Here is a 25,482-nt window from a genome sequence, read left to right on the forward strand (position 1 = left end):
TCAGTGGGGTCATCTCTCCTTCCTTCCTTCCTTCCTTCCTTCTTCCTTCTTCCTTCTTCCTTCCTTCCTTCCCCTCTTTTTTATGGGTACCATTAATGTAAGATAGTAGGTCCTTCCAAGTACACATACTGCTATGATTTAAATAATTGAGTTCTGAACAGACAACCAATTTCAAATAAGTTTAAGCCATGCATTCTAACATAACCTTTTGTTTAAGATCATTTGGGTTTCTCTCTGAGGAGAGTTTATTTATTTAACATGTAAGGCACTGGCAAATATGAGATACTCTAGGAAATGATATAATCTCCCCTGCCATGAAATAAACTGGGGCATTTCATTCCCAGGCTGTCTGTGTTCTAGTTTACCTCTGCTTGAGGAGCTCAGAGATAACAACAACAACAACAACAACATATTATTTATACCCTGCCCATCTGGCTGGGTTTTCCCAGCCACTCTGGGCGGCTTCCAACAAAACACTAAAATACAATAACCTATTAAACATTAAAAGCTTCCCTAAACAGGGCTGCCTTTAGATGTCTTCTAAAAGTTTGGTAGTTATTTTTCTCTTTGACATCTGGTGGGAAGGTGTTCCACAGGGGGCGCCACTACCGAAAGTAGTCATGGGCCCATGACTTTATTCCCAATCAGGCAAGCTGTGGTTTATAACAGGCATGGCACAGCAACTTGAAGGCAGAGTGTTTCAGAACAGGCATAGGACAGGCATAGGCAAACACGGCCCTCCGGATGTTTTGGGACTACAACTCCCATCATCCCTAGCTAACAGGGCCAGTGGTCAGGAATGATGGGAATTGTAGTCCCAAAACATATGGAGGGCCGAGTTTACCTATGCCTAGTTTATAAGATGGGGTTTGTTACGTCTGAATGAGGCTGTGGCCTCCTTGCTCCTTATGGCTTTGAGCTAAGGGCATATTCACACCATTTATTTGAAGCACATCCAATGCACATTTAAAGCGCACAGCTTCCCCCACAGAATCTGGGAACTGTAGTTTCCCCTCGACAGAGGTGGTATTCACATCACCTTTGACAAACTAACAGTTCCTGTGATTCTTTGGGGAAGTAAAGTGCTTTTAAACAAGTGTTTTAAATCTGCGCTATGGATCTGCCCGCAGTAAACACTCCCCCATCACCTGAAAACTTGCCTCTGCTCTCTCTAGGGGAATGAGACAAGAAGAAAACATCTGCCACTCTAAGCAGAAGCTAAGCATCCTTCGGTAGAAAGGGATTTGCCAGGCGAATAACAGCATGCGAGGATGGGGGTGGGGTAAGGAAAAGGAATGGGGGATGAGAACCAGAATATAGGGGAAGTGATGAGGAGAGAAAGAGAGAGAAAGAGACTCTGAATCATTATCATTTTGATATTAATTGGAATACAAATGTAGAGCTGCCATACATCCAGATTTTCCCAGATATTACCAGGATTTCAAAGGCAAAATTGATGTCCGAGGGGGATTTCGAAAAGGCAGCACTTTGGATCTTAGGGAAGTACAATGGTACCTCGGGTTAAGAACTTACTTTGTTTTGGAGGTCCGTTCTTAACCTGAAACTGTTCTTAACCTGAGGTACCACTTTAGCTAATGGGGCCTCTCGCTGCTGCCGCCACACGATTTCTGTTCTCATCCTGAAGCAAAGTTCTTAATCTGAGGTACTATTTCTGGGTTAGCAGACTCTGTAACCTGAAGCGTATGTAACCTGAAGCGTCTGTATCCTGAAGCATGTATGCTGAAGCGTCTGTAACCTGAAGCGTCTGTAACCTGAGGCACCCCTGTAAAAAGAAAAAGCGCCGTTAAAAAAACCAAAACAACCCTCAACAACTTTTGGCAACCTTAACCACCTTTGCTTTGTCAGAGATATTAGCTGCTACTGCATTTCCAGGCCAAATCAGTTTGCTGGTTTTGGCTTACAAAACCCAGCATGGCCTGGCATCCACATACCTGCAAGACTGTAGCCCTATATTCGCACGTCATATGCGGAAGGTGTGAAGACAAATGCGAGGTCCTCAGTGAACTTCATGGCCAAGTGGGGATTTGAACCCTGGTTTTCCCGCTCCTGGTCTGTCACACTGCCCCCCTAGACTGCATCAATACTTTCTAGCCTTTCTGAAGTGCCGCACAACCTTCCTTCCGGTCTGGCTGATGGGATTTCACAAAGAGAGATGTCCTTGGTCACCTCCAGTCTGTCTGTCGGCATTTTGCAAGAGCACATACCGGAAGTTTAGGTCTGCACAATTAAAGTGGATTAAAGCACTCTGTGGCCCTAGTGCAACAAATCTGCTCAGGGCTTTTGTGGTTAGGTCAGAGTGTGACTAGGAAATGGATGAGGAATGCAAGACTTATCATTTCCCACCAGGCTTCTGATAGACTAAGATGGCGCGATGATATTGTTTGTTATTAATGTGCTGACAGGGCTTCCTGTGGCTGTTATGAGGGGTGGTTTCCCTTTGTTTCATTTTTGGCTATCATCTACAGTGGTACCTCGGGTTAAGTACTTAATTTGTTCCGGAAGTCCGTTCTTAACCTGAAACTGTTCTTAACCTGAGGTACCACTTTAGCTAATGGGGCCTCCCGCTGCTGCCGCCACACGATTTCTGTTCTCATCCTGAAGCAAAGTTCTTAACCTGAGGTACTATTTCTGGGTTAGCGGAGTCTGTAACCTGAAGCATCTGTAACCTGAAGTGTATGTAACCCGAGGTACCACTGTATTTACAGTGGTACCTTGGTTTTCGAACAGCTTAGTTCCCGAACAACTTGGAACTCAAATGCTGCAAACCCGGAAGTCAGTGTTCCAGTTTGTGAACTTTGCTTTGGAAGCCGAACATGCTCCTGCGCTTCCAATTTTAATGTTGCACTGCTAATTTGCATTCCCCCGTTGTAATCAAAGCCTTCTTCCTTCTGTTTTTACTGTTGCGCTACTAATTTGCTTCCCGCCCCCCATTGTAATTGAAGCCTTCCATTTCTAATTGCAGTGTTCTGAGGTGATATTTGGAGCTTATATTTGGTGCTTTTGTTTTTGCATTTTTGTTTGTGTGGCTTTTTCGTTTTTGTGACTGTGGCTTGTTCTTCGTTTTATGATTGACTGATTGTGTGACTGCGGAAATGGATAAAACAATGACTATTATCAGTGCTTTTGAATACTGGTGCTGGAGGAGACTCTTGAGAGTCCCATGGACTGCAAGAAGATCAAACCTATCCATTCTGAAGGAAATCAGCCCTGAGTGCTCACTGGAAGGACAGATCCTGAAGCTGAGGCTCCAATACTTTGGCCACCTCATGAGAAGAGAAGACTCCCTGGAAAAGACCCTGATGCTGGGAAAGATGGAGGGCACAAGGAGAAGGGGACGGCAGAGGACGAGATGGTTGGACAGTGTTCTCGAAGCTACCAGCATGAGTCTGACCAAACTGCGGGAGGCAGTGGAAGACAGGAGGGCCTGGCGTGCTCTGGTCCATGGGGTCACAAAGAGTCGGACACGACTAAACGACTAAACAACCACAAAGTGACTGTTATAACATTACAGTGGTACCTGTAGTCCGTTCTTAAACTGAAACCATTCTTAAACCGAGGCACACTTTCCCTAATGACACGACTAAACAACAACAGCCACTTGGAGACTTTTGGATAACATGTGTTTAACAAATATAATAAATTATTATTATTAACCATCAATAATAATTAGTTATTGTTGTTGTTGTTAGAAAAGTGTGAGGTGAACAAAGGATAAACAGGAAGATGTATTAACACCACTCATGCAAATGGAGAGGAAATAAGGATGGCTGCTCGTTCTCCTGCAACTTCCTCACAAACAAATCAGAAGACATAGTCTAACCTCAGAGTGAATTCTCAATAAACAGGTGATCTGAAGAAGCCCTGAGATTGGCTGGTATATATTGTAGTTGCTCCGTTTGTGTGCTTTTCTTGCCTTTTTATTTTATTCTTGTAGTTTTAACCTCCCCCCTCTCTCTGCTGTTCTAAGAGGCTTTGAGCATGTGTTGGAAAAGCAACATATAACTGTTTTAAGAAAATAAGAGCTGATGGTGGTCAACCTTGTGACTTACCCTTCAGCCAAAGTTAAGGGGGCTTCAGATCTGACGCTGACACAGGGGGCGCAGGTAGCAAAAAGTGTCTCTTACTTCCCTTCCTGTCTGCATCTTGTCCAAAATTGAGCTTTGCAAGTTTCCTCTCATGGTAGTTTAGGCCTGGATAGCACCCACCCTGTCCTTAAATTTCAAGAGAAGCGAATGCTTTGTGCCATATGCGAAATGTTCCACCTTGTGGCCATTGGCTGAAACGTCCCCATATTAATTAGTAAAAGGAAAGGGAGTTGGAGGGTGGAAAAGAAGGAAAGTTAAACTTGTGGGATTAACAAAAGCTAACATGGTAGGTTTTCCTAGCTCATCTCTTAATGGGATGGATTTATTGTCTTATGTTCAGAAAGGGTGTTTATGTTTTAATGGCTGTGCAATTAAAAATAAATAAATTGTAAAGCACTTAGAAGCCTTGTCCGGCACTAAGCGATATCTAAACAAGTAATTAAAGACTTCAATAGTACTCTCTCCTTCTGAAGTTCCCAACAATTGGCATTCAAAAAGCGTGCTGCCTCCAGAAGTAAAGACGGAAAATAGCCTTCAGGGTTAACAGACACTGATAACCCCTGTGAATCGGTTTAATCCTCTTTCAAAGCCATCCAAGTTACTGGCCATCACCACCGCTTGTGGGAGCAGATTCCATAGTTTATTTTAACAAGATTTAAATAGTCTGGAGACTATGGAACATGTAAAGCTCTTCTGTCCCAACTGGACAGATGAAAGATCTCGGTTTCTAACTCCTCTCGTGAACAAGCTTCATCTCCCAATCCAGCCTTGGATAGTGTCCCTTCTTCTGCAGGATTCTGATTGTTGGATTACCGAGATGACAGCTAACTTCCTGCTTAGTGTGATGAAGAGGAAAGCGGCACCAACTTCTTCTTTAATACCACAGCTGTAGTCGATACGCCGCACAATCGAACGAAGTTCCAAGTAGCCTTATTGTACAAGGACAAGGAGCTAGGACAAATCTGAGGAGATGAAGGACCCCTTAACGATCCTCCTCCAGCCTCAGCAGTTTTTTATCTTTTTGTTTTTGTACTCTCCGTCACTCGATGTTTTAAATCCCCTGTTACTTTTGTTATACCCATTTTTATTTTTTTTAAAGTATTCACCCAGGACGATATCTACTTTTACCTCCCCACCCCCATTTTATGTTGTTATTTCTATGTATATTATGCTATGGCCACACGGCTAATGCAATAAAATCTATTGAAATTGAAGATTTAAATACAGTCATACCTCGGGTTACAGATGCTTCAGGTTGCGTTTTTTTCAGGTTACGGACCACCAAAACCCAGAAGTACCGGAATGGGTTACTTCCGAGTTTCGGCAGTCGCGCATGCACAGAAGCGCTAAATCGCGCCTTGCGCATGTGTGCTGAATTGCAACCCGTGCGTGCGCAGATGCGGATTGCGAACGTGCATCCCGTTCGCAACCCGAGCGTCCACTGTACTGCTTAATTGTAATTTTACCCGAAAGTTCCATCCACTTCTGTGAAGAAGAAATAAAACATTACAGCCATTTTTAGATTTCCCCTCATAGCCAGTGGCGAAAGGGGGTGGAGCTTTGGAATTCATAGATCAGATTCAGAACCAACTAACTCCTCAAAGCAGAATAACTACATAGAGCAGTGATGGCCAAACTTGGCCCTCCAGCTGTTTTGGGACTACAATTCCCATCATCCCTGGCTACTGGTCCTGCTAGCTAGGGATCATGGGAGTTGTAGTCCCAAAACATCTGGAGGGCCAAGTTTGGCCACCACTGGCATAGAGTGTATCCAAAACAGGCTTGGCTGCTTCCAAACCCTATAGATACAGACAGAAGATCATGGCACACTTCTTGGATTAAATACGGTATTGTATTCTCTGGCATACAAATATTCTTCAAGATCACATTCAGAGGTTAAGTAGGTGGCCAAAGGAAAAGGACTTTTTCTAAGGATGCTAAATTGCCAGCTATGGAATCCCCTTCGCTGGGATAACAACTTTGTTGCATTATTAGAGAGCGTGTTAATACTGTTTGGTTTTCCCTGACTCTTTGAATGGATAGCTGCTTCGCTTTCTCTCTGCAGTCTTGTTTTAAGATTAGATATATCTATATTCATTACACACACATAATAATAATAATAAAACTAATAATAATAATTTGGTCAGGGGTCCCTTTACCTTTACATCTATATTCATCATCATCATCATCATCATCATCATTTATTTATACCCTGCCCATCTGGCTGGGCTTCCCCACTCACTCCGGGCGGCTTCCAACAAAATATTAAAATACAGTAATGCATCAAACATTAAAAGCTTCCCTAAACAGGGCTGCCTTCAGATATCTTCTAAAAGTCTGGTAGTTGTTTTTTTCTTTGACATCTGGTGGGAGGGCGTTCCACAGGGCGGGTGCCACTACCGAGAAGGCCCTCTGCCTGGTTCCCTGTAACTTGGCTTCTCGCAGTGAGGGAACCGCCAGAAGGCCCTCGGAGGAGGACCTCAGTGTCTGGGCAGAATGATGGGGGTGGAGACGCTCCTTTAGGTATACCACACACACACACACAAACACACACACACACACGGTGGCTGCCTCTGCTCATTCCACTTGCCAACCCCGTCAACCCCTTTGTCTTTCCCTCACACCTGACCAGCCCCTTCCCTTTATAGCTCATCCACCTCCTTGCCTCCCCCCCCCACAGCCCACCACATCCCCCCACAACTCCCTCAAGCCCCTCCTCTTACTACTGATGCATTTAACAGAGGGAAGGTAGACGCTTCACTCAGCGGTTTGCTAAACCACTTCACTGTGTGAAGGGCCTCCTTTCCTCTATTAAACAACTCACTTGGGCCTGCCTGCGACTTCCCATGCTGCAGTTGGCATGGCCACCTACTGGCGGCAAAGCAAACTGCAGAGCGTGACGATTACATTTCTATGTATATAGGAAGATACAGTGTGAATAGTACTGCTACTACCACTACTGATTGAATTGTTACAAGCTTAAAAGTATAAAAGAGTGGTATAAATACTTTGGATAAATAAACATAATGATGCAATTTCGCAGAAGGGAGAAAGTTTACTCTTTTTTTAAAAAAAATAAGATGAATAAATGCATAACAACCTGCAACTTCCTATAACAAATATTCGGAGACTTCCATAGGATCCTCACCGGCCCTGCTATATGTTTCTGAGTTGTGCCCCCATTCCAAACAGGCCTCACCTTATCTCTGTTCTACCACCCATGTTCTCCCCCTCCCCGATTCTCCACTCCCCTATGTCTTCTTAATTACAGTCATACCTCGGGTTGCGAACGTGATCCGTGTGGGAGGCAGATTCGCCAAATCACAGCATTCGCAGCCTGAAGCACTGTGTCTAGCATGCGCGTGACGCGATTCGGTGCTTCTGTGCATGCGCGTGACGTCATTTTGTGTTTCTGCGCATGTGCCGAAACCCAGAAGTAACCTGTTCTGGTACAACTCGAAAATTCACAACCTGCGGCGTTCGTAAGCCGAGGTATGACTGCAGTTTTTTGGGGGTCAGGGGCCGAGATGGCAACAGCTGCAGAATAGAGCATGGAGCCCTGGGAATCCCTTTGCTAACCTGCCCCAGAGTGGCAATGAGGCTGTGGGGGGGGGGAAGGGATGTGGTGGTCAAGAGAACAGATGCTACCTGCAAATCTCTCAAATTTCTACTGCAGCCTTTGTTTCCTGTGTCCTTATGGACACAGAGAACAGTGATCTTGGAGGTCAGGCTTGAATAGAATCATTTGAGGAGAGGTGTGATAGGCTTATAATAATAATAATAATAATAATAATAATAATAATAAATTTTATTTATATCCCGCCCTCCCCAGCCGAAGCTGGGCTCAGGGCGGCTAACAACAATAAAAACAGTCCAACATTTTAAAAACATTCATTACAAAATCAATTAAAATCAACTTAAGATCAAATTAATGGCAACCATCAAGCAAAATTCTGTGCAGATTGCCAGAGGAGGGGGTCAGGCTGCGCCCTGACCAAAGGCTTGGTGGAACAGCTCTGTCTTGCAGGCCCTGCGGAAAGATGCCAGGTCCTGCAGGGCCCTAGTCTCTTGTGACAGAGCGTTCCACCAGATTGGAGCAGCGGCCGAGAAAGCCCTGGCTGTAGTTGAGGCCAGCCTAACTTCTCTGTGGCCTGGGATCTTTAGGATGTTTTTATTTGCAGACCGCAAATTTCTCTGTGGGGCATACCAGGAGAGGCGGTCCCGTAGGTACGAGGGTCCTAGGCCGTATAGGGCTTTAAAGGTTAAAACCAGCACCTTAAACCTGATCCTGTACTCCACCGGGATCCAGTGCAGCTGGTATAGTACCGGATGAATATGATCTCGCAGCGAAGACCCCATAAGGAGTCTTGCCGCGGCATTCTGCACCCGCTGGAGTTTCTGGGTCAGTCTCAAGGGCAGCCCCACGTAGAGCGAGTTACAATAATCCAGTCTGGAGGTGACCGTCGCATGGATCACAGTGGCTAGGTCAGGGCGAGAGAGATAAGGAGCCAGCTCTTCCCAAAGGCCTTAGAATATGAGCTGTGCAAAGGGGACGAATATCTGTTTAATGAGATATCTGTTTTTAGGTTTTTAAAAAAGAGGCTCTTTGAAAAGCAGTTGGGGACTCAGAGAAGTAGCGAGGAAGTCTGTGCTTTGATCTGCAGAACTGGCCCTTTATGCACTTGTAAGAAATCAATCCTTTCGTGTGGCAGCACCTACACCGTGGAACTCCCTGCCCATTGACTGTACTGTGTTCGACTCCTGATAAGAAGAAGAAGAAGAGTTTGGATTTGATATCCCGCCTTTCACTCCCTTTTTAAGGAGTCTCAAAGCGGCTCACATTCTCCTTTCTCTTCCTCCCCCACAACAAACACTCTGTGGGGTGAGTGGGGCTGAGAGACTTCAAAGAAGTGTGACTGGCCCAAGGTCACCCAGCAGCTGCATGTGGAGGAGCGGAGACACGAACCCGGTTCCCCAGATTACGAGACTACCGCTCTTAACCACTACACCATACTGGCTCCAAATGTTTTCCTGCCAGCAGGCCTACCCAGTCATGTAACTTTAGTTTGCAATTTTTCACTTTTTCTGGTCATTATTATGAATTACTCGCCCTTCACCCTAAGGCCCCAGATTGGGTTACAACATTAAAATACAGTGGTACCTCGGGTTAAGTACTTAATTCGTTCCGGAGGGCCGTTCTTAACCTGAAACTGTTCTTAACCTACAGCACCACTTTAGCTAATGGGGCCTCCCACTGCTGCTGTGCTGCCGGAGCACGATTTCTGTTCTCATCCTGAAGCAAAGTTCTTAACCCAAGGTAATATTTCTGGGTTAGCGGTGTCTGTAACCTGAAGCATATGTAACCTGAGGTACACCACTGTACAAGGGCAGGTTGGGGTGAAAGGTAAGGCGTACAAGCAGTGCAATAGCAAACGAGGATGAATGCATATTGTTGCATAACCTCAGTGCAAAGAAATGGGAATGAATGCTTCACAAAAGCCAGACATAGTCTAACCCAGGCATAGGCAAACTCGGCCCTCCAGATGTGTTGAGACTACAATTCCCATCATCCCTGACCACTGGTCCTGTTAGCTAGGGATGATGGGAGCTGTAGTCCCAAAACATCTGGAGGGCCGAGTTTACCTATGTCTGGTCTAACCTCAGCATTAGCTTTGTGTAGACAAACAAGGATGAATACAAAATAAACAGGATGTGTGGAGGAGTCCCTTGATTTCACTCTTGTATTCTCCTCTCCTCCAGCCATGGGATGGAGGTCTATGTTAGGGTTGGAGGAGAAATATGATTCAGTTGACATATATTTATTTATTTGTATGAATTATATATACTGCTTATATTTAAACAAAACTCTAAGCGGTTTACAAAGGAGAAAGTTCTCAATTCACACTTTCTGAAATGTTATGTAAAAAAAAAAATTCTTTGAATTTTGCAATCCTCTGGATTTTGCAATACTGTTCGCCAGCCAAGTAAAGCGTACGAAAAATTCAAATGCGAGGGTAAAGGGTGCATTAAAATGTATACAGTGGACGCTCGGGTTGCGAATGTGATCCGTGCAGGATGCACGTTCGCAACCCTCAGCGGCGTGTCTGCACACACGCGGGCTGCGATTCAGCGCTTCTGCGTATGCGCAAAGCACGATTTAGTGCTTCTGCACATGCCCAACTGCCGAAACCCAGAAGTAACCCATTCTGATACTTTCAAGTTTCGGCGGTACATAACCCAAAAAAACGCAACCTGAAGCGTCTGTAACCGAGGTATAATAATAATAATAATAATAATAATAATAATAATAATAATTTATTATTTGTACCCCGCCCATCTGGCTGGGCTTCCCCAGCCACTCTGGGTGGCTTCCAACAAAGATAAAAGATACACTGAAATGTCACATATTAAAAACTTCCCTGAACAGGGCTGCCTTCAGATGTCTTCTGAATGTCAGGTAGATGTTTATCGCTTTGACATCTCATGGGAGGGCATTCCACAGGGCAGGCGCCACCACCGAGAAGGCCCTCTGCCTGGTTCCCTGTAACTTGGCCTCTCGCAATGAGGGAACCGCCAGAAGGCCCTCGGAGCTGGACTGTATGACTGTATATTAATGAAATAACATTAAAACACAACATTTATGGGGATATGGCTTTGCAAAAGTGTGTGTTAGTATTGTGCAGTGGTTAGAGTGTTGGCCTGAGCAACCAGGGTTCAAATCCCCACTCAGTGACCTCAGGCAAGACCTAGCCAACCTCACAGGGTGGTTGTGAGAATACAACGGGGAGGAGAGGAACTATGTGTGCCAACTTGAGCTCGGAGGAAAGGTGGTATACAGTGGTACCTCGGGTTACATACGCTTCAGGTTACAGACGCTTCAGGTAACAGACTCCGCTAACCCAGAAATAGTACCTCGGGTTAAGAACTTTGCTTCAGGATGAGAACAGAAATTGTGCTCCGGTGGCGTGGCAGCAGCAGGAGGCCCCATTAGCTAAAGTGGTGCTTCAGGTTAAGAACAGTTTCAGGTTAAGTACGGACCTCCAGAACGAATTAAGTACTTAACCCGAGGTACCACTGTACAGTGCTTTTTTTTGTACCAAAAAATGTTTAGGGGTACTCTCCTTTTTCCAACTCATATTGAAATACTGCCCCTCAATGAGGCCTAACGTAGATTCACAAAATGTCTAGGGGTATGTGTACCCCTGCGTCCCCCCCAGAAAAAAACCACATTGGTGGTATATAAATGTAAACAACAGCAATAACATTGCACAAAATTGCACACAAACTTGTGTATGCAGTATTAGGAGAAATTCGCTGATGAATTTCCCCTTGAGGACTTGCTTTAAAAAAATACAAAAATACAAAGTGAGCTGTGAATGTGGAGAATTGAACTTGTGACAGGAAAAAAAGGAGACACTAAGAGAAGCAGGAACTGACAGGTTTAACCATTCTTAGTCTTCAGTAGGGCCATGGGACAGTTTCTCATCAGAGGGTGGGGTTGGTGGGGAGACCCAGGAAGCAGCTTCAAGGAGAGGGGAGGCCGGCTATGCCTGAGAAAGGTAAGGGTGTCATCCTGTTAACTCAATATAACAGAGAGAGAGGGGAGGGAAAAGAAAGGGAGAAGGACAAGCCGAAGGGATGGACTGGGGGATTCTCCGATGGTGCTTTCAGCCCTGATCTAATCCTCTTTTACCTCTCCAACTTTCCCCCTTTCTTCTAAGCCAGAACCAGAGGTTTTTGCCAAACCTTCCCTAAAACTAGAGGGTGGAGGAAGAGGAAATCTGCAACCAGTAGCTCTTTGGAAAATCTGGCCTGGACCAGCTTCTTCCAAATTGTGCCTCCTGCACAATAGCGCCTCCTAGTGCCACACTGGTGCCAGGAGTGAAGCCCCTGCCTCCCCTCCCCAGGAACGCCACACTGGGGGCGAGAAGGAGAGAGGAATAACTATATATATGTTATTTCTTCCCTTCCACCCCATGTTTTTCTTTCCCCCCCAATAACAGAACCTAGAAGTGAATGATGAGCTGTTTTAAAAAGGATGTGGCTTGTGGCCAGCCAGTCTCCCATTCATTGGAGTGCACAGAGGTTTATTGTGCTGTTTCAAGTCTACACCCACCTGCATCCCTCTCTTGGCAGTTTCCTGTTTGTAAGTCAGGGGAGTTAAGAGTCACGGCTGAGGAGCTGAACTCAATGAGATTCTGGGCCTCCTTCCCTCCCAGGATTCGTCAGTCTTAGCTACACAAGATTATGTTGTTGTTGTTTAGTCGTTTAGTCATGTCCAACTCTTCGTGACCCCATGGACCAGAGCACGCCAGGCACTCCTGTCATCCACTGCCTCCCACAGTTTGGTCAAACTCATGCTGGTAGCTTCAAAGACACTATCCAACCATCTCGTCCTTTGTCTTCCCCTTCTCCTTGTGCCTTCCATCTTTCCCAACATCAGGGTTTTTTCCAGGGAGTCTTCTCTTCTCATGAGGTGGCCAAAGTATTGGAGCCTCAGCTTCAGGATCTGTCCTTCCAGTGAGCACTCAGGGCTGATTTCCTTCAGAATGGAGAGGTTTGATCTTCTTGCAGTCCATGGGACTCTCAGGAGTCTCCTCTAGCACCATAATTTAAAAGCATAAATTCTTCGGTGATCAGCCTTCTTAATGGTCCGGCTCTCACTTCCATACATCACTACTGGGATAACCATAGCTTTAACTATACATACCTTTGTTGGCAAGGTGATGTCTCTGCTTTTTAAGATGCTATCTAGGTTTGTCACTGCTTTTCTCCCAAGAAGCAGGGGTCTTTTAATTTCGTGACTGCTGTCACCATCTGCAACACAAGACTATATGTCCATTATATATGTCAATGTGCTATTGTTGTGTTATACCCATTTGTTGAATTTAACTTTCTACCTTCTTCTGTTAAAAAACACACACACAAACAAACACACTATTATTTGGATTTGGATTCATGGATTGTTTTATTGATTGCTGTGCCATTCCTTGATGACACGTCTATATGCGTAGGAAATAAATCCATTAAAAATATAAAACTTACCCGCTTGAGAACCCAGGAGTCCTGGAAGGTGAGAGAGCAGGTCAACTGTTAGGTCTGAACATCGACCGATGGTCTGACTAGCATAAGGGTTCAAGTCTATGTGGAAGTCATATTCCTTTTATCCAGGCAAACTGTGATGTAACTCTGCAAAAAAGAAAGGAAAATGCACTTTGCACATGTTCGGAGGCACCCTCAGCACATCACTACACAAGCCCCAGGCTTGGGGCATGTCTCGGCAGAAATTATGTGCCAAAGATGAAGCTGTACAACAACAGAAATGAATATGAGGAGGAAACAGCTTGTTCTTAACTGGGGAAGGCAATTATTTACAATTTGGTCTTGCACACAGAACAAGAGAGATAACCTTTCTTGCACTTAGTTTTGTTGTCCGTTTAAAATGTCAGTTTTTGAGTTCTTACCATGAAGAAAAGTTTTATGTCACTAAAAACTGTGCTTGCTTTTTATGCAACAGAAGGTGGTTCAATCTACATATTTTGGACATTTTGAAAGGGGTGTCACTCGGTGGTCCTAGCTTCAGCCCCTGGCAACTCTAGGGAGGACAGGGGAAAACTTTCTGCCTGATCTCCTGGGAAGCTGCTGCCAGTTTGTGCTGACAATACTGAACTAGCTGCACTAGTGGTTTGACTCACTGCAAAACCGCTTCCTATGCTCCTGTTCGTCTGTGTGGTGGTGGTATGTGAACTGTAAAAGCTTGTTTATACAACTGCTGTATCCCATAGCAAGACAGCTGCCACTCAGAGGTTTGTTGCACATTTCTTTATCCATAGGGGAACTGTTATCTCCCCACCTTCTAACTACCAAGTGGGTTTTCTTACATACCACACAGCACTAAGTTGGTATCTATACTACTACAGTGGTACCTCGGATTAAGAATAGTCCTGTTTTCGAATGATTCGGTTTATGAACTCCACAAAACCGGAAGCAGTGTCCCGGTTTGAAAACTTTACCTCGGTCTAAGAACAGAATCCGAATGGTGGAAGGGCACCAGCAGCAGGAGGCCTCGTTAGGGAAAGCGTGCCTCGGTTTAAGAACAGTTTCGGTTTAATAACGGACTTCTGGAACGGATTAAATTCATAAACTGAGGTACCACTGTAATGTTATAACAGTCACTTTGTTGTTGTTTAGTTGTTTAGTCGTGTCCGACTCTTTGTGCCCCCATGGACCAGAGCATGCCAGGCACTCCTGTCTTCCACTGCCTCCCACAGTTTGGTCAAACTAATGCTGGTAGCTTCGAGAACACTATCCAACCATCTCGTCCTCTGTCGTCCCCTTCTCCTTGTGCCCTCCATCTTTCCCAGCATCAGGGTCTTTTCCAGGGAGTCTTCTCTTCTCATGAGGTGGCCAATATATTGGAGCCTCAGCTTCAGGATCTGTCCTTCCAGTGAGCACATTCTGATTTCCTTCAGAATGGAGAGGTTTGATCTTCTTGCAGTCCATGGGACTCTCAAGAGTCTCCTCCAGCACCATAATTCAAAAGCATCTATTCTTCGGCGATCAGCCTTCTTTATGGTCCAGCTCTCACTTCCATACATCACTACTGGGAAAACCATAGCTTTAAGTACATAAATATTTGTCAGCAAGGTGATGTCTCTGCTTTTTAAGATGCTGTCTAGGTTTGTCACTGCTTAATTATGGGAATTGTAGTTTGCTGCAGAGGCTAAGAATTTTCTGTTGGGGACCCGCAGCGAGCCGCACGAGAACAATGATTCCCAGGGCTCGCCAGACTGAGGAGATGGCATTTACGCCTGTCTAAGAAAGCAGCAGTGATATGCCCTGAGACTACCAAAATGAGAGGCCGGCCTCCCTGAAGAAGCAGAATCATTTCTTTAAATTGAATCTCATCCTTCCTCCAGGGAGCCTCCTAGCCTTGCAACAATCCTGTGAGACAGGCCAGGCCGTTTCTCAAACGGCAGCTAGCTACATGTAAGCAGAAGCAAGGGCTTAAGGTAATACAGCTCCCAGTACATTCACATTAAAGTGCCTTTGCCTCCTTAACCTTTGCCCCCTTGCATTGCGATGAGTTTGTAAAACGGACACAGCTACACCCCCTCCATTTTATAGCTATAGATGTTATGCGCTGAAAAAAATCACAGCAAACGCCTATATTTACAAAACAGGAAGGTGCGACATGGCTGGACGTGGGAGGAATCCAGGTCTCCCTGATCTGGGTGCAAAACTCGACTCCACCCTCGGTACGCCTATTCAGAAATAAGCCCCACTTTCATTTCCCCCAGGCCAGGAAAGCCTGCAAGGAAACAGCTTTTAAAGGGAACCGATACAGGAGCTGGCTTTGCCACCTCTTCCTGGCTCTCATTAAAGATTTGCTCCAGGAAATATCTGGCGCGAGTGCAATTTCCATATACTTCTCCTCCCAACTCCTGAGGAGCCTCCCAGGCAGCAAGTGGGGAACATTGGCAGGGACTGGAGTTGACTGACGGCTTGCCATCCCCTTTGTTCCTGTGGGTCTGGAGGAGATGGGGTGGGTGTGTGAGAGACAGAAAGCTAGCCAGGAAACCACCAGCCCTAGGGGCAGGTATGTCTGGATCTGATAGCTCCTCAGCATCATTAGCTCTGTGTGGAGATCTGCTGGAGGGCCCAGCTCGCCTTGCTCATCAGGATCTGAGGTCTGGACAAGGCTGAACCCTGACATGCATTGCATCCAATGGGATTTACTCCCAGGCAAATGTGCTTAGGATTGCAGCTGTAGCCCAGTGCGCTTTGCTGGTTCTCAGCGTGTAGTATTATTATTATTTATTAAATTTGTTAGTCACTTTATCTTGCCCTAAGAAACCCAAAGCAACTTACAGTGGTACCTCGGTTCTCAAACTTAATCCGTTCTGGAAGTCCGTTCCAAAACCAAAGCGTTCCAAAACCAAGGCATGCTTGCCCATGGAAAGGAATGCAAAAATGGATTAATCCGTTCCAGACCTTTAAAAACAACCCCCTAAAACAGTGATTTAACATGAATTTTACTATCTAACGAGACCATTGATCCATAAAATGAAAGCAATAATCAATGTACCGTACTATAAAATATATAAGACAGTATTGGAGATGATAAAAATTAAAATTATTATTTTTTCTTACCAGCACTGATGATAGTCATTGTTCAGATGGGGGGCTTTTCTCCATTTCTGCAGTCACACAACCAATCAATCAGTAGCTGAACTGGGTTCCACACAGTCACAAAAACAAATTAACCGAAAAAGCCTCAAAAACAAAATTGCAAAATAAATAGCAAAAACAAAAGCTCCAAACTTAATTCGTTCCGGAAGTCTATTTCACTTCCAAAACACCAAGGCACAGCTTCTGCTTGGTGTAGATGCCCTGGAAACAATAGCCGACAGCCGCATTGGACATTCGGCTTCCGAAAACCGTTCGAAAACTGGAACACTTACTTTTGGGTTTTCGGTATTTGAGAACCAAGGAGTTTGAGAACCAAGGTACCACTGTACAACCAACCCCGCCATGGATACCTCAAACCAAGGGTGGGGGGATATAAATACATTAAAAACATTCCACCCACTTTGAAAGGCCAGAGATAAAGGCCAAAGGTCTGATTACAGAGGAAGGTTTTCGCCTGGCACCTAAAGATATATACAGTGGTACCTCAGGTTACATACGCTTCAGGTTACATACGCTTCAGGTTACAGACTACGCTAACCCAGGTCTCCTAACGCGTAAACGGCATTTCCGTGTGCTGCTCTGGTTTGCCAGAAGCGGCTTAGTCATGCTGGCCACATGTCCCAGAAGCTGTACGCCGGCTCCCTCGGCCAATAATGTGAGATGAGCACTGCAACCCCAGAGTCGGCCATGACTGGACCTAATGGTCAGGGGTCCCTTTACCTTTACCTAACAACTCTCAGCGCTCACAACAAACTGCAGTTCCTGAGATTCTTTGAGGGAAGCCATGTCTGTCCGAAGCGGCGTGAAACTGCTTTAAATGCGCAGTCCAGATGGTGCCACTGGTCACCCAGACATTGTTAACTAGGGTTAGCTTTCTTTCTGAGGGGCTCCTGCTGAATCCTGGCAGAATGAGGAATAGCAGAGGCTAGACCGGTGTTTTCCCAAACTTGGTTCTCCAGCTGTTTTCGAACTACAAATTCCACCATCCCCGACCACTGGTCTTGCTAGCTAGGGATGATGGGAGTTGTAGTCCAAAACCAGTGGAGACTCAAGTTTGGGAAACACTGGGCTAGACGTTCCGTACGAAGGATGGGAAGAACCTTTGGCTCTCCAGATGCGCTTGGACTCCAACTCCCATCAGCCCCAGCCAGCGCGGCCCACAGTCAGGGGTTGATGGTAGTTGTAGTCCAGTCACATCTGGAGAGCCAAAGGTTCTTCGTGCCCCAGTTCTGCACTCAAGGCACACATCCTTGCTTTTTTGCAGGCCCTTCCCTTCTGACATAGACATATAAACGTCACAATGACAGGCATTTTAGTAACAATGTGGGATGGCAATCATAACTGTACTTTTTAAAGGGAAATTCCCTTATTCCAAATAGGATTCCTCACAAGAAAAGGGAAAAGTTGACAGCTGTGCAGTAACTGTAGTAGTCATTATTTTTGCAATAACGAGGAATTAGTAAGAACAAGGAGATGAAACAGAATGGAGGATTCAAGAAAACTGGAGCAAGAGGATTTTTGTGTTCTTTTCTCTGAAGGGAAAATAGCTCCAAAGGCCTAGCCAGCCCACTTGTGGGAGCAGGAATACTAGCTGGATATTGTGAGACGTTTACAAGCAGGGCAAGATTGCTGTTTAACCCCCAACAAGAGGTGTTCTGTTTCTAAATGTACAGCCTCCACTTAGGTGTCCTCGACAAATTTGTCTTGTCTTGTCTTTATTTTTTTAAGGCAGCATGTTGTGGCAACGAATCCCACAAGCTTGTTAGGTGCTGCATGGAGAAGTAACCCTTTCTCTGCCGGGTCCCGAATCCACTAAGAAGTCAAATTCAAAGCCTCCAAATTTCCGTGCTTGGGAAGAAAAGTTCTTAACCATTCTCTCCACACCAATTCTATAAACCTCCAGCACCCATCTTTTAGTTATGTAAACGAAGCCTATCGATGAGAAGGCCATAAATTACCCCCCCACACACTTTTTAAGGTGTACATTTAGGCGAGCTTTTTTTTTAAAAAAAAAACGCTCCTGAAAACATAACTCATGAATGCAACAAATGTGGGCCTTTGCAAGGTGTGAAATGTGCAAATATGCTTTGCCAGAGAGAGCTATACAATGGTACCTCAGTTTAAGAACTTAATTCGTTGTGGAGGTCCATTCTTAACCTGAAACCTTTCTTAACCTGAGGTACCACTTTAGCAAATGGGGCTCCTGCTGCCGTCGTGGTGTGATTTCTGTTCTCATCCTGAGGTAAAGTTCTTAACCTGAGGTAGTTCTTAACCTGAGGTACTATTTCTGGGTTAGCGGAGTCTGTAACCTGAAGCGTCTGTAACCTGAAGCATCTGTAACCCGAGGTACCACAGTATTGCCTACAGCTCTCAACTGAGCATTACTTGTGACAAACCCAGGTTTCTAGAAACAAAGAGGAAAATGGGAAGCGGCTTCATAGTGAAGTGGAGGGTTGGTGCATCCAGCTCAATATGGTCAACGCTGAGTGGCAATTTAGGCTCCCAAGGGTTTGAGACCCTCCCAGTCCTAGATGGAGATGGTGGGGGGTGGGGACTGAACCTGGGACCTTCTGCTTGTGGAGTAGACACTGCCCCCCCAAAAAATCTAGGGCCCTTCCCGTTTGAGCCATACAATGCGTGAAACGGCCCAGTCGCTTTGATTTCAGCAAGACTATCTCCCTGCCCCCAGTAGTGATGTATGGAAGTGAGAGCTGGACCATAAAGAAGGCTGGTCGCCGAAGAATCGATGCTTTTGAATTATGGTGCTGGAGGAGACTTTTGAGAGTCCCATGGACTGCAAGAAGATCAAACCTCTCCATTCTGAAGGAAATCAGCCCTGAGTGCTCACTGGAAGGACAGATCGTGAAGCTGAGGCTCCAATACTTTGGCCACCTCATGAGAAGAGAAGACTCCCTGGAAAAGACCCTGATGTTGGGAAAGATGGAGGGCACAAGAAGAAGGGGGCGACAGAGGACGAGAAGGCTGGACAGTGTTCTCAAAGCTATCAGCATGAGTTTGACTAAACTGCGGGAGGCAGTGGAAGACAGGAGCAGTGGCATAGCGTGGGTTGTCAGCACCCGGGGCAAGGCAAGTAATTTGCGCCCCCTAACCTGTGGATTTGCGCCCCCTAACCCAAACCCCCAGATGTTGCGCCCAGTGCGGCTGGCCCCCCTGCACCCCCCACGCTACGCCACTGGACAGGAGTGCCTGGCGTTCTCTGATCCATGGGGTCACGAAGAGTCGGACACGACTAAACGACTAAACAACAACAACATCTCCCTGCCCCCTGAGAAAAGTGCTTTACATTGGCCAGAATAAGCTTGGGAGACTCTACCCTCAGCTCAGCAGGACTGGCAGGCTTTTGTAACATAGCCAGAGCCTGAGAAACCTGTTGGACCAGCCGCAACAGGGCAAACAGTGGCACTTACGTTGCCGTGGCCCATGGAAAGAGGCGGGCCACTTTTATGCTTTAAAGCAGGGTTGGCATGTCGGGTGGGGGGCAGAGGCCTGTGGCCCTCAGGATGCTGCTGGCACTGCCATGCCCACCTGCCCCAGCCAGAGGGGTCAGCGGGGAAGGACCATAGGAGCTGCAGTGTGCTGTGAACATCTGGAGAGCCACAGGTCCCTCCACATCCCTGCATTTTTTTTGGAGGGAGGGAACAAGCTATCAATTGAGTGATATCAAGGGGTTGGGGGGCTAGCCGGGTTTTTTGCCCTGGGTGAAGCCTCCAGAGGGGCGCCATAAGGCTCCCAACTGGGTGGGTGGTGAGTGCCAAGCTTTTATTATAATTATTATTAATTTTTCATTTATACTTTTCAGGTTTATACATTTACAATACGATAATCTTTATTGTCATTGTCCCATACAGAACAATGAAATTGAAAAAATCTACACCAGACATTCAAAAACCAACAAGCCTGCTATCCCAGCTATCCCAACCTGGTTAACCCCCATAAAAAACTCTGATACCCCATAATTAAATACAATATATTCCTACTATACTTATACTCCCGCTATACTTTCACTGATTTTACAATCATTTTGATATTTCAAAGCTTGACTTCTTCCCCCCTTTCTGCAGTTACTTAAATTAATTTTTAATATCTCCTGCATATCCAAATTAACTTATTTGCTCATTCATTCACCTTCTTCAAATATATACTCTTATGAAACTGCAGCTTATTACAAGAATCCTGCCAGTGTTCTTATCTGTTTACAACTTTTCTGTCAATATTCAATAAACCATTTCCATCCTGTTATTAAAAGTTTGTCATCTTTGATTTCTTATTCTTCCGCTAAGTTTTGCCATTTCTGCATATTCCATAAGTTTTTGTATCCATTTTCTTTCCATTTTGGGGCAAGTCACATTCTTGCTGCTGTAGTCACATACATGAATAAGTTTCTATACAGTTACAGATAGTTTCTATACAGTTTCTGAGCACAATTCAAAGTGTTGGTGTTGACCATTAAAGCCCTAAACGGCCTCAGCCCCATCATTCAGCCCGGACACTGAGATCCAGCACCGAGGGCCTTCTGGCGGTTCCCTCATTGCGAGAAGTGAGGTAACAGGGAACCAGGCAGAGGGCCTTCTCGGCAGTGGTGCCCGCCCTGTGGAACGCCCTCCCAGCAGATGTCAAAGAGAAAAACAACTACCAGACATTTAGAAGACATCAGGGAAGTTATTAATGTGTGACTTTTTAATGTATTTTTAATCTTTGTTGGAAGCCGCCCAGAGTGGCTGGGGAAAACCAGGTAGATGGGTGGGGTACAAATAATAAATTATTATTATTATTATTATTATTATTATTATTATTATTATTATTTAAGTCAGGCATGGCCTAACTTGGCCCTCCAGATGTTTTGGGACTACAATTCCCATTATTCCTGACCACTGGTCCTGTTAGCTAGAGATGATGGGAGTTATAGTCCCAAAACATCTGGAGGGCCGAGTTTGGCCATGCCTGGTTTAAGCAGCCCCTATAATTCCCAAAGGGATGTGAGTGGCGCTGTGCCTTAAACAACAGAGTCTAGGACTTGCTGATCAGAAGGTCAGTGGTTCGAATCCCCGCAACGTGGTGAGCTCCCATTGCTCGGTCCTTACTCCTGCCAACCTAGCAGTTTGAAAGCACGCCAGTGCAAGTAGATAAAGAGGTACCGCTCCAGCGGGAAGGTAAACGGCGTTTCCATGTGCTGCTCTGGTTCGCCAGAAGCGGCTTAGTCATGCTGGCCGCATGACCCGGAAGCTCCCTCGGCCAATAAAGCGAGATGAGCGCCGCAACCCCAGAGTCAGCCACGACTGGACCTAATGGTCAGGGGTCCCTTTACCTTTATAATTGCCAAAAGAAAGGCTGCTGGGTTTTGTGTTTTATGTTTGTTTTTAAAAAACGTTATTTTAAACATCCTTTTCATTTCATTATACAGTGGTACCTCGGGTTACATACACTTCAGGTTACATACGCTTCAAGGTACAGACTCCGCTAACCCTGAAATAGTGCTTCAGGTTCAGAACTTTGCTTCAGGATGAGAACAGAAATCGTGCTCCGGCGGCACGGTAGCAGCGGGAGGCCCCATAAGCTAAAGTGGTGCTTCAGGTTAAGAACAGTTTCAGGTTGAATGAATGAATGAATGAATGAATTTATTACGGTCATAGACCAGAAAAAACATAAAAAGCAACAATAGTTTACAAAGGGAATAACGGTGTCAATTAAAAATTGTAAAATTATACATAAAAGCAATACACATATGCACACACACCCACACCCACACCCACACCCACACATATATGCACTACAGTATATGTATAGACTTAAAAAAATGGGGGGGGGGCTTGTCCAGGGGTCAAGTCTTTTACTTTTTTACAGCTAATGCCCTCCGCTTGATCGCAGCCGCAGAAAATTTGGCCACTTTCAGTGTTACTTCTGGGTTTTTATCTCCTAGTAGGATTTTCAGCCGCTGAGATTCAGATCGACCTGGAAATTTCTGAACGATAGGGGAGATAAACAGTGACCTAATATCCCCGTAAAGGTCGCAGTGTAACAACACATGTGAAGCCGTTTCCACCTCTTTCAGACCACATGGGCAAACTCGTAGTTTCAGGTTAAGAACGGACCTCCGGAACGAATTAAGTACTTAACCCGAGGTACCACTGTACACCATTTCCGAGTAAGCTTTCACCTTACTATTAGACGACCACAACTGTGCGTGCCAAACTTTGACCCAGGTGAAACGAAGCCGGGTTTCCCCTCTGCTTTTAGGGCTTAAGGAAGAGGCTGAGAAAGTGGGAAAGGGGCAAAGGGAGCGAAATCGGAGGAGAGGGCGAAGCGAAGGAGGTTGGCGCAAGAGAGGATCCCACCCCGCGGCTGCTCCACGGACCCCCAGCCGTGGGGCTGGTTCTCTCCCTCTCTCTCCCTCCCTCCCTCCTTCTCTCCCTCCGCCCGCGCTCTGCTCCCATCCGCCCATCCTCGGTGACTCACGGCTCGCCCGGGCTCAGTTCCTGGGCGTGGCCCGGAGCGGCGGAGGGAAGTTGCTTGAAGTTGCGAGAGGCTTTTCTTTTCTTTCTCTTTTTGAGCCGATCGGCGCGGCCCGTCGCCCTCTCCCTTCAACCCACCGAAACTTCTCCTTTGCTCCCCCAAAGCAGCTTCCCTCCCGCCCGCCCCCCAACCCCGGCGCGCCCAGCCTCCCTCGACATGGCCGAGGAGCAGCCCCAAGTCGAGCTCTTCGTCAAGGTAAGAGCAACGCTGCGCCCTGCCTGCGCGCCCTTGCCTGCGCCTCCTTTCCTTGCAGGGAATCGGAGAGCGTGGAAGCAGGAAAATCATATATATATACGAAGCTCCCTCTCCGGGGGAAAGACGCATCCGATCCTCCTTGGCCGCCACCCTCTCCTCACTTCCTCCCTGGCTGGGAGAAGAAGCCCCCGCCGCGCCCTTCTGGGGGAGACGTCTGCTTTCCTTGCTTGCTTTTCTTAAAAATACTTCCCCTGGCGGTTATCTGTCTGGTTATCTCGGTGCTTCGTAGCGTGAGAATGGCCGAGAGTTAAAAAACAAGCAAACACAAAACTTTGGTTTAAGGCGCTTGGCTTGAGGTTCGGAGGGGGGGGGGAGCCGCCTTTCTGTTGCAGCCGGAGAGAAACAAAGAAACGTGGCAACTCTAAAAATAAAGAAGGGGAAAAGGTTGCCCAAAACTGTGGTTGGCATGTTTTTAATGTTAAACTCTGGACCTGCTTGTTTTAAGTGCAAGATGATGGGCATTGCCACATTTGGGTGGGCGAGGGAGGTGCCCGCTGAGTTTCTGCCCCCAAGTCCTAGATGGTGCTGCTAGTCAGAAATTGCTTTCCTGCAGTTTTTTTTTTATTTAAAAAAAACTCTTTATTTGCTGTCAATCTTATTTTGGAAATTGCTTTCCTGCAGTTGTGTGTGTGGTTAAAAAGAAAAACTTTTTTTGCTATCAATCTTATTTTGGAAGTGGCAGTGGCAAGTTAGAAAAGAGGTGGGAGAGGGTTTTATTTATATTAAATTTGCGTCCCGACTTTTCCACCAAGAACCACAAAGTGATGTGAAAATGGTTCCAGCCCCACATCTTTCCCTCCTCTTGCCACAGCCTTGTGCAGTAGGTTTGGCTTAGAGCCGGTAGTAATTGCCATGAGGTCACTCAATGCACTGAGTCAAACTCTAGTCTTCCAGGGCCTGGTCTGACACTCTTAGCCACGCTGCATGACGAGGGCATTTGGCATTTCTGGTACAGATCCATTGCCCGGGAGCTGCGTGGAAAGCGTGCTCCAAAAGGCGAGGCAAACCCATCCCCTTTTTGATGAAGTTGGGGCAGTCCCATGTCTTCTGTGCTTCTGGTCCATAGATAGCCAACTCGCTTGTGCAGGAAGGGGTGTGGTATCTCTAGACAGGAGCAGGAGGACTCGTGGGCCAGGATGTGGTGTGGAGGTTCAGGTCTGTCTGGTTTGGCATTGTCCGCACGGACTGGCAGCAGTTCTGCAAGGCTCCAGGCAAAAATATCTTCCAGTCCTATCTGAAGATGCTGGGGACCTTCTGCATTCTTGACCCACTGAGCTATGGCTCTTCCCTAAGGAATCAGTATGATCTTGTTCATTGGACTTGGGAAGCCGCCTAGGACTGAGTCAGGCTTCTAGTCCCAACTTCACCCTGCTGCCAAGATCTCAGGTCTTCCCCATCACCTCTTAACCCGAGGCTACGTTTAGTTGAAGCTTTTGGGGACTGGACATTGGCATGCACTGCATCTAAGCCAAGTTACAGGGAACCAGGCAGAGGGCCTTCTCGGTAGTGGCACCCGCCCTGTGGAACGCCCTCCCACCAGATGTCAAAAAGAAAAACAACTACCAGACTTTTAGAAGACATCTGAAGGCAACCCTGTTTAGGGAAGCTTTTAATGTTTAATAGGTTATTGTATTTTAATATTCTGTTGGAAGCCGCCCAGAGTGGCTGGGGAAACCCAGCCAGATGGGCGGGGTATAAATAATACATTATTATTATTATTATTATTAGGCCCCTCCCCATGAGGCAAGGCGTGGTGGTGTCTCTGTCCTGCCTTCTTAAATCGGTACCCTCCTCCTGCCTCCATTAGATTCCACCTAAACATTAGGAAGAACTTCCTGACAGTAAGAGCTGTTCGACAGTGGAATTTGCTGCCAAGGAGTGTGGTGGAGTCTCCTTCTTTGGAGGTCTTTAAGCAGAGGCTTGACAACCATATGTCAGGAGTGCTCTGATGGTGTTTCCTGCTTGGCAGTTGGTTGGACTCGATGGCCCTTGTGGTCTCTTCCAACTCTATGATTCTATTCAGGCCTTTGGGGACCCTTTGGTAAGCTGAATGGTTAGTTGCTTCCCATGTTTCCACCCGCTGGCTCAGTGTCCAGACTTGCACTGTGAGCAAGGTAGGGCCTGTTGGAACCCTGCGTGGTGGGAATGTGCTGTGAGGCAACCTCAGTCCTCTTTTGATTTGTGGCTCCACAGCCTGCTAGGCCATGAGTGCTTTTGAGCTGCATATGTATATTTGTTTGTTTCAATCAGGAATGTGGGGCCTTCACCTTGGGAGCCAATTGTGGCCTTCTAAGCCTGGCCTCAGTGTGCCCTTGGACACTGGTCATGCTTCCGTGGATGGAGGAAAGAGAGGGCTGGCTGTGCAAGCAGCTTGTGTGGAAACTAGCATACCTCACAA

At 46.3% G+C, this 25,482-nt stretch overlaps 1 protein-coding gene and 1 long non-coding RNA gene across 2 annotated transcripts in view; one reads left to right on the top strand and one right to left on the bottom strand.

Moving 5' to 3' along the window:
• Window positions 1-11,461: 11,461 nt before the first annotated feature.
• On the bottom strand, window positions 11,462-22,912 carry LOC309365459. Its single transcript, XR_014166167.1, has 3 exons — window positions 22,773-22,912; window positions 13,152-13,295; window positions 11,462-11,656 (listed from the first exon to the last, which is right to left on the bottom strand). It is a non-coding gene; the product is annotated as an uncharacterized lncRNA (long non-coding RNA).
• CLIC1 (chloride intracellular channel 1) overlaps window positions 22,846-25,482 on the top strand; it is a 44,864-nt gene continuing 42,227 nt past the window's right edge. Inside the window, exon 1 of the mRNA XM_081903314.1 lies at window positions 22,846-23,024. Coding sequence (XP_081759440.1) covers window positions 22,986-23,024 — 39 coding nt within the window. The 5' untranslated portion in view covers window positions 22,846-22,985. The remainder of the gene's footprint in view (window positions 23,025-25,482) is intronic.

This window comes from Podarcis melisellensis (genome assembly GCF_964234715.1).
Source record: "Podarcis melisellensis genome assembly, chromosome: 2".
NCBI lineage: Eukaryota > Metazoa > Chordata > Lepidosauria > Squamata > Lacertidae > Podarcis > Podarcis melisellensis.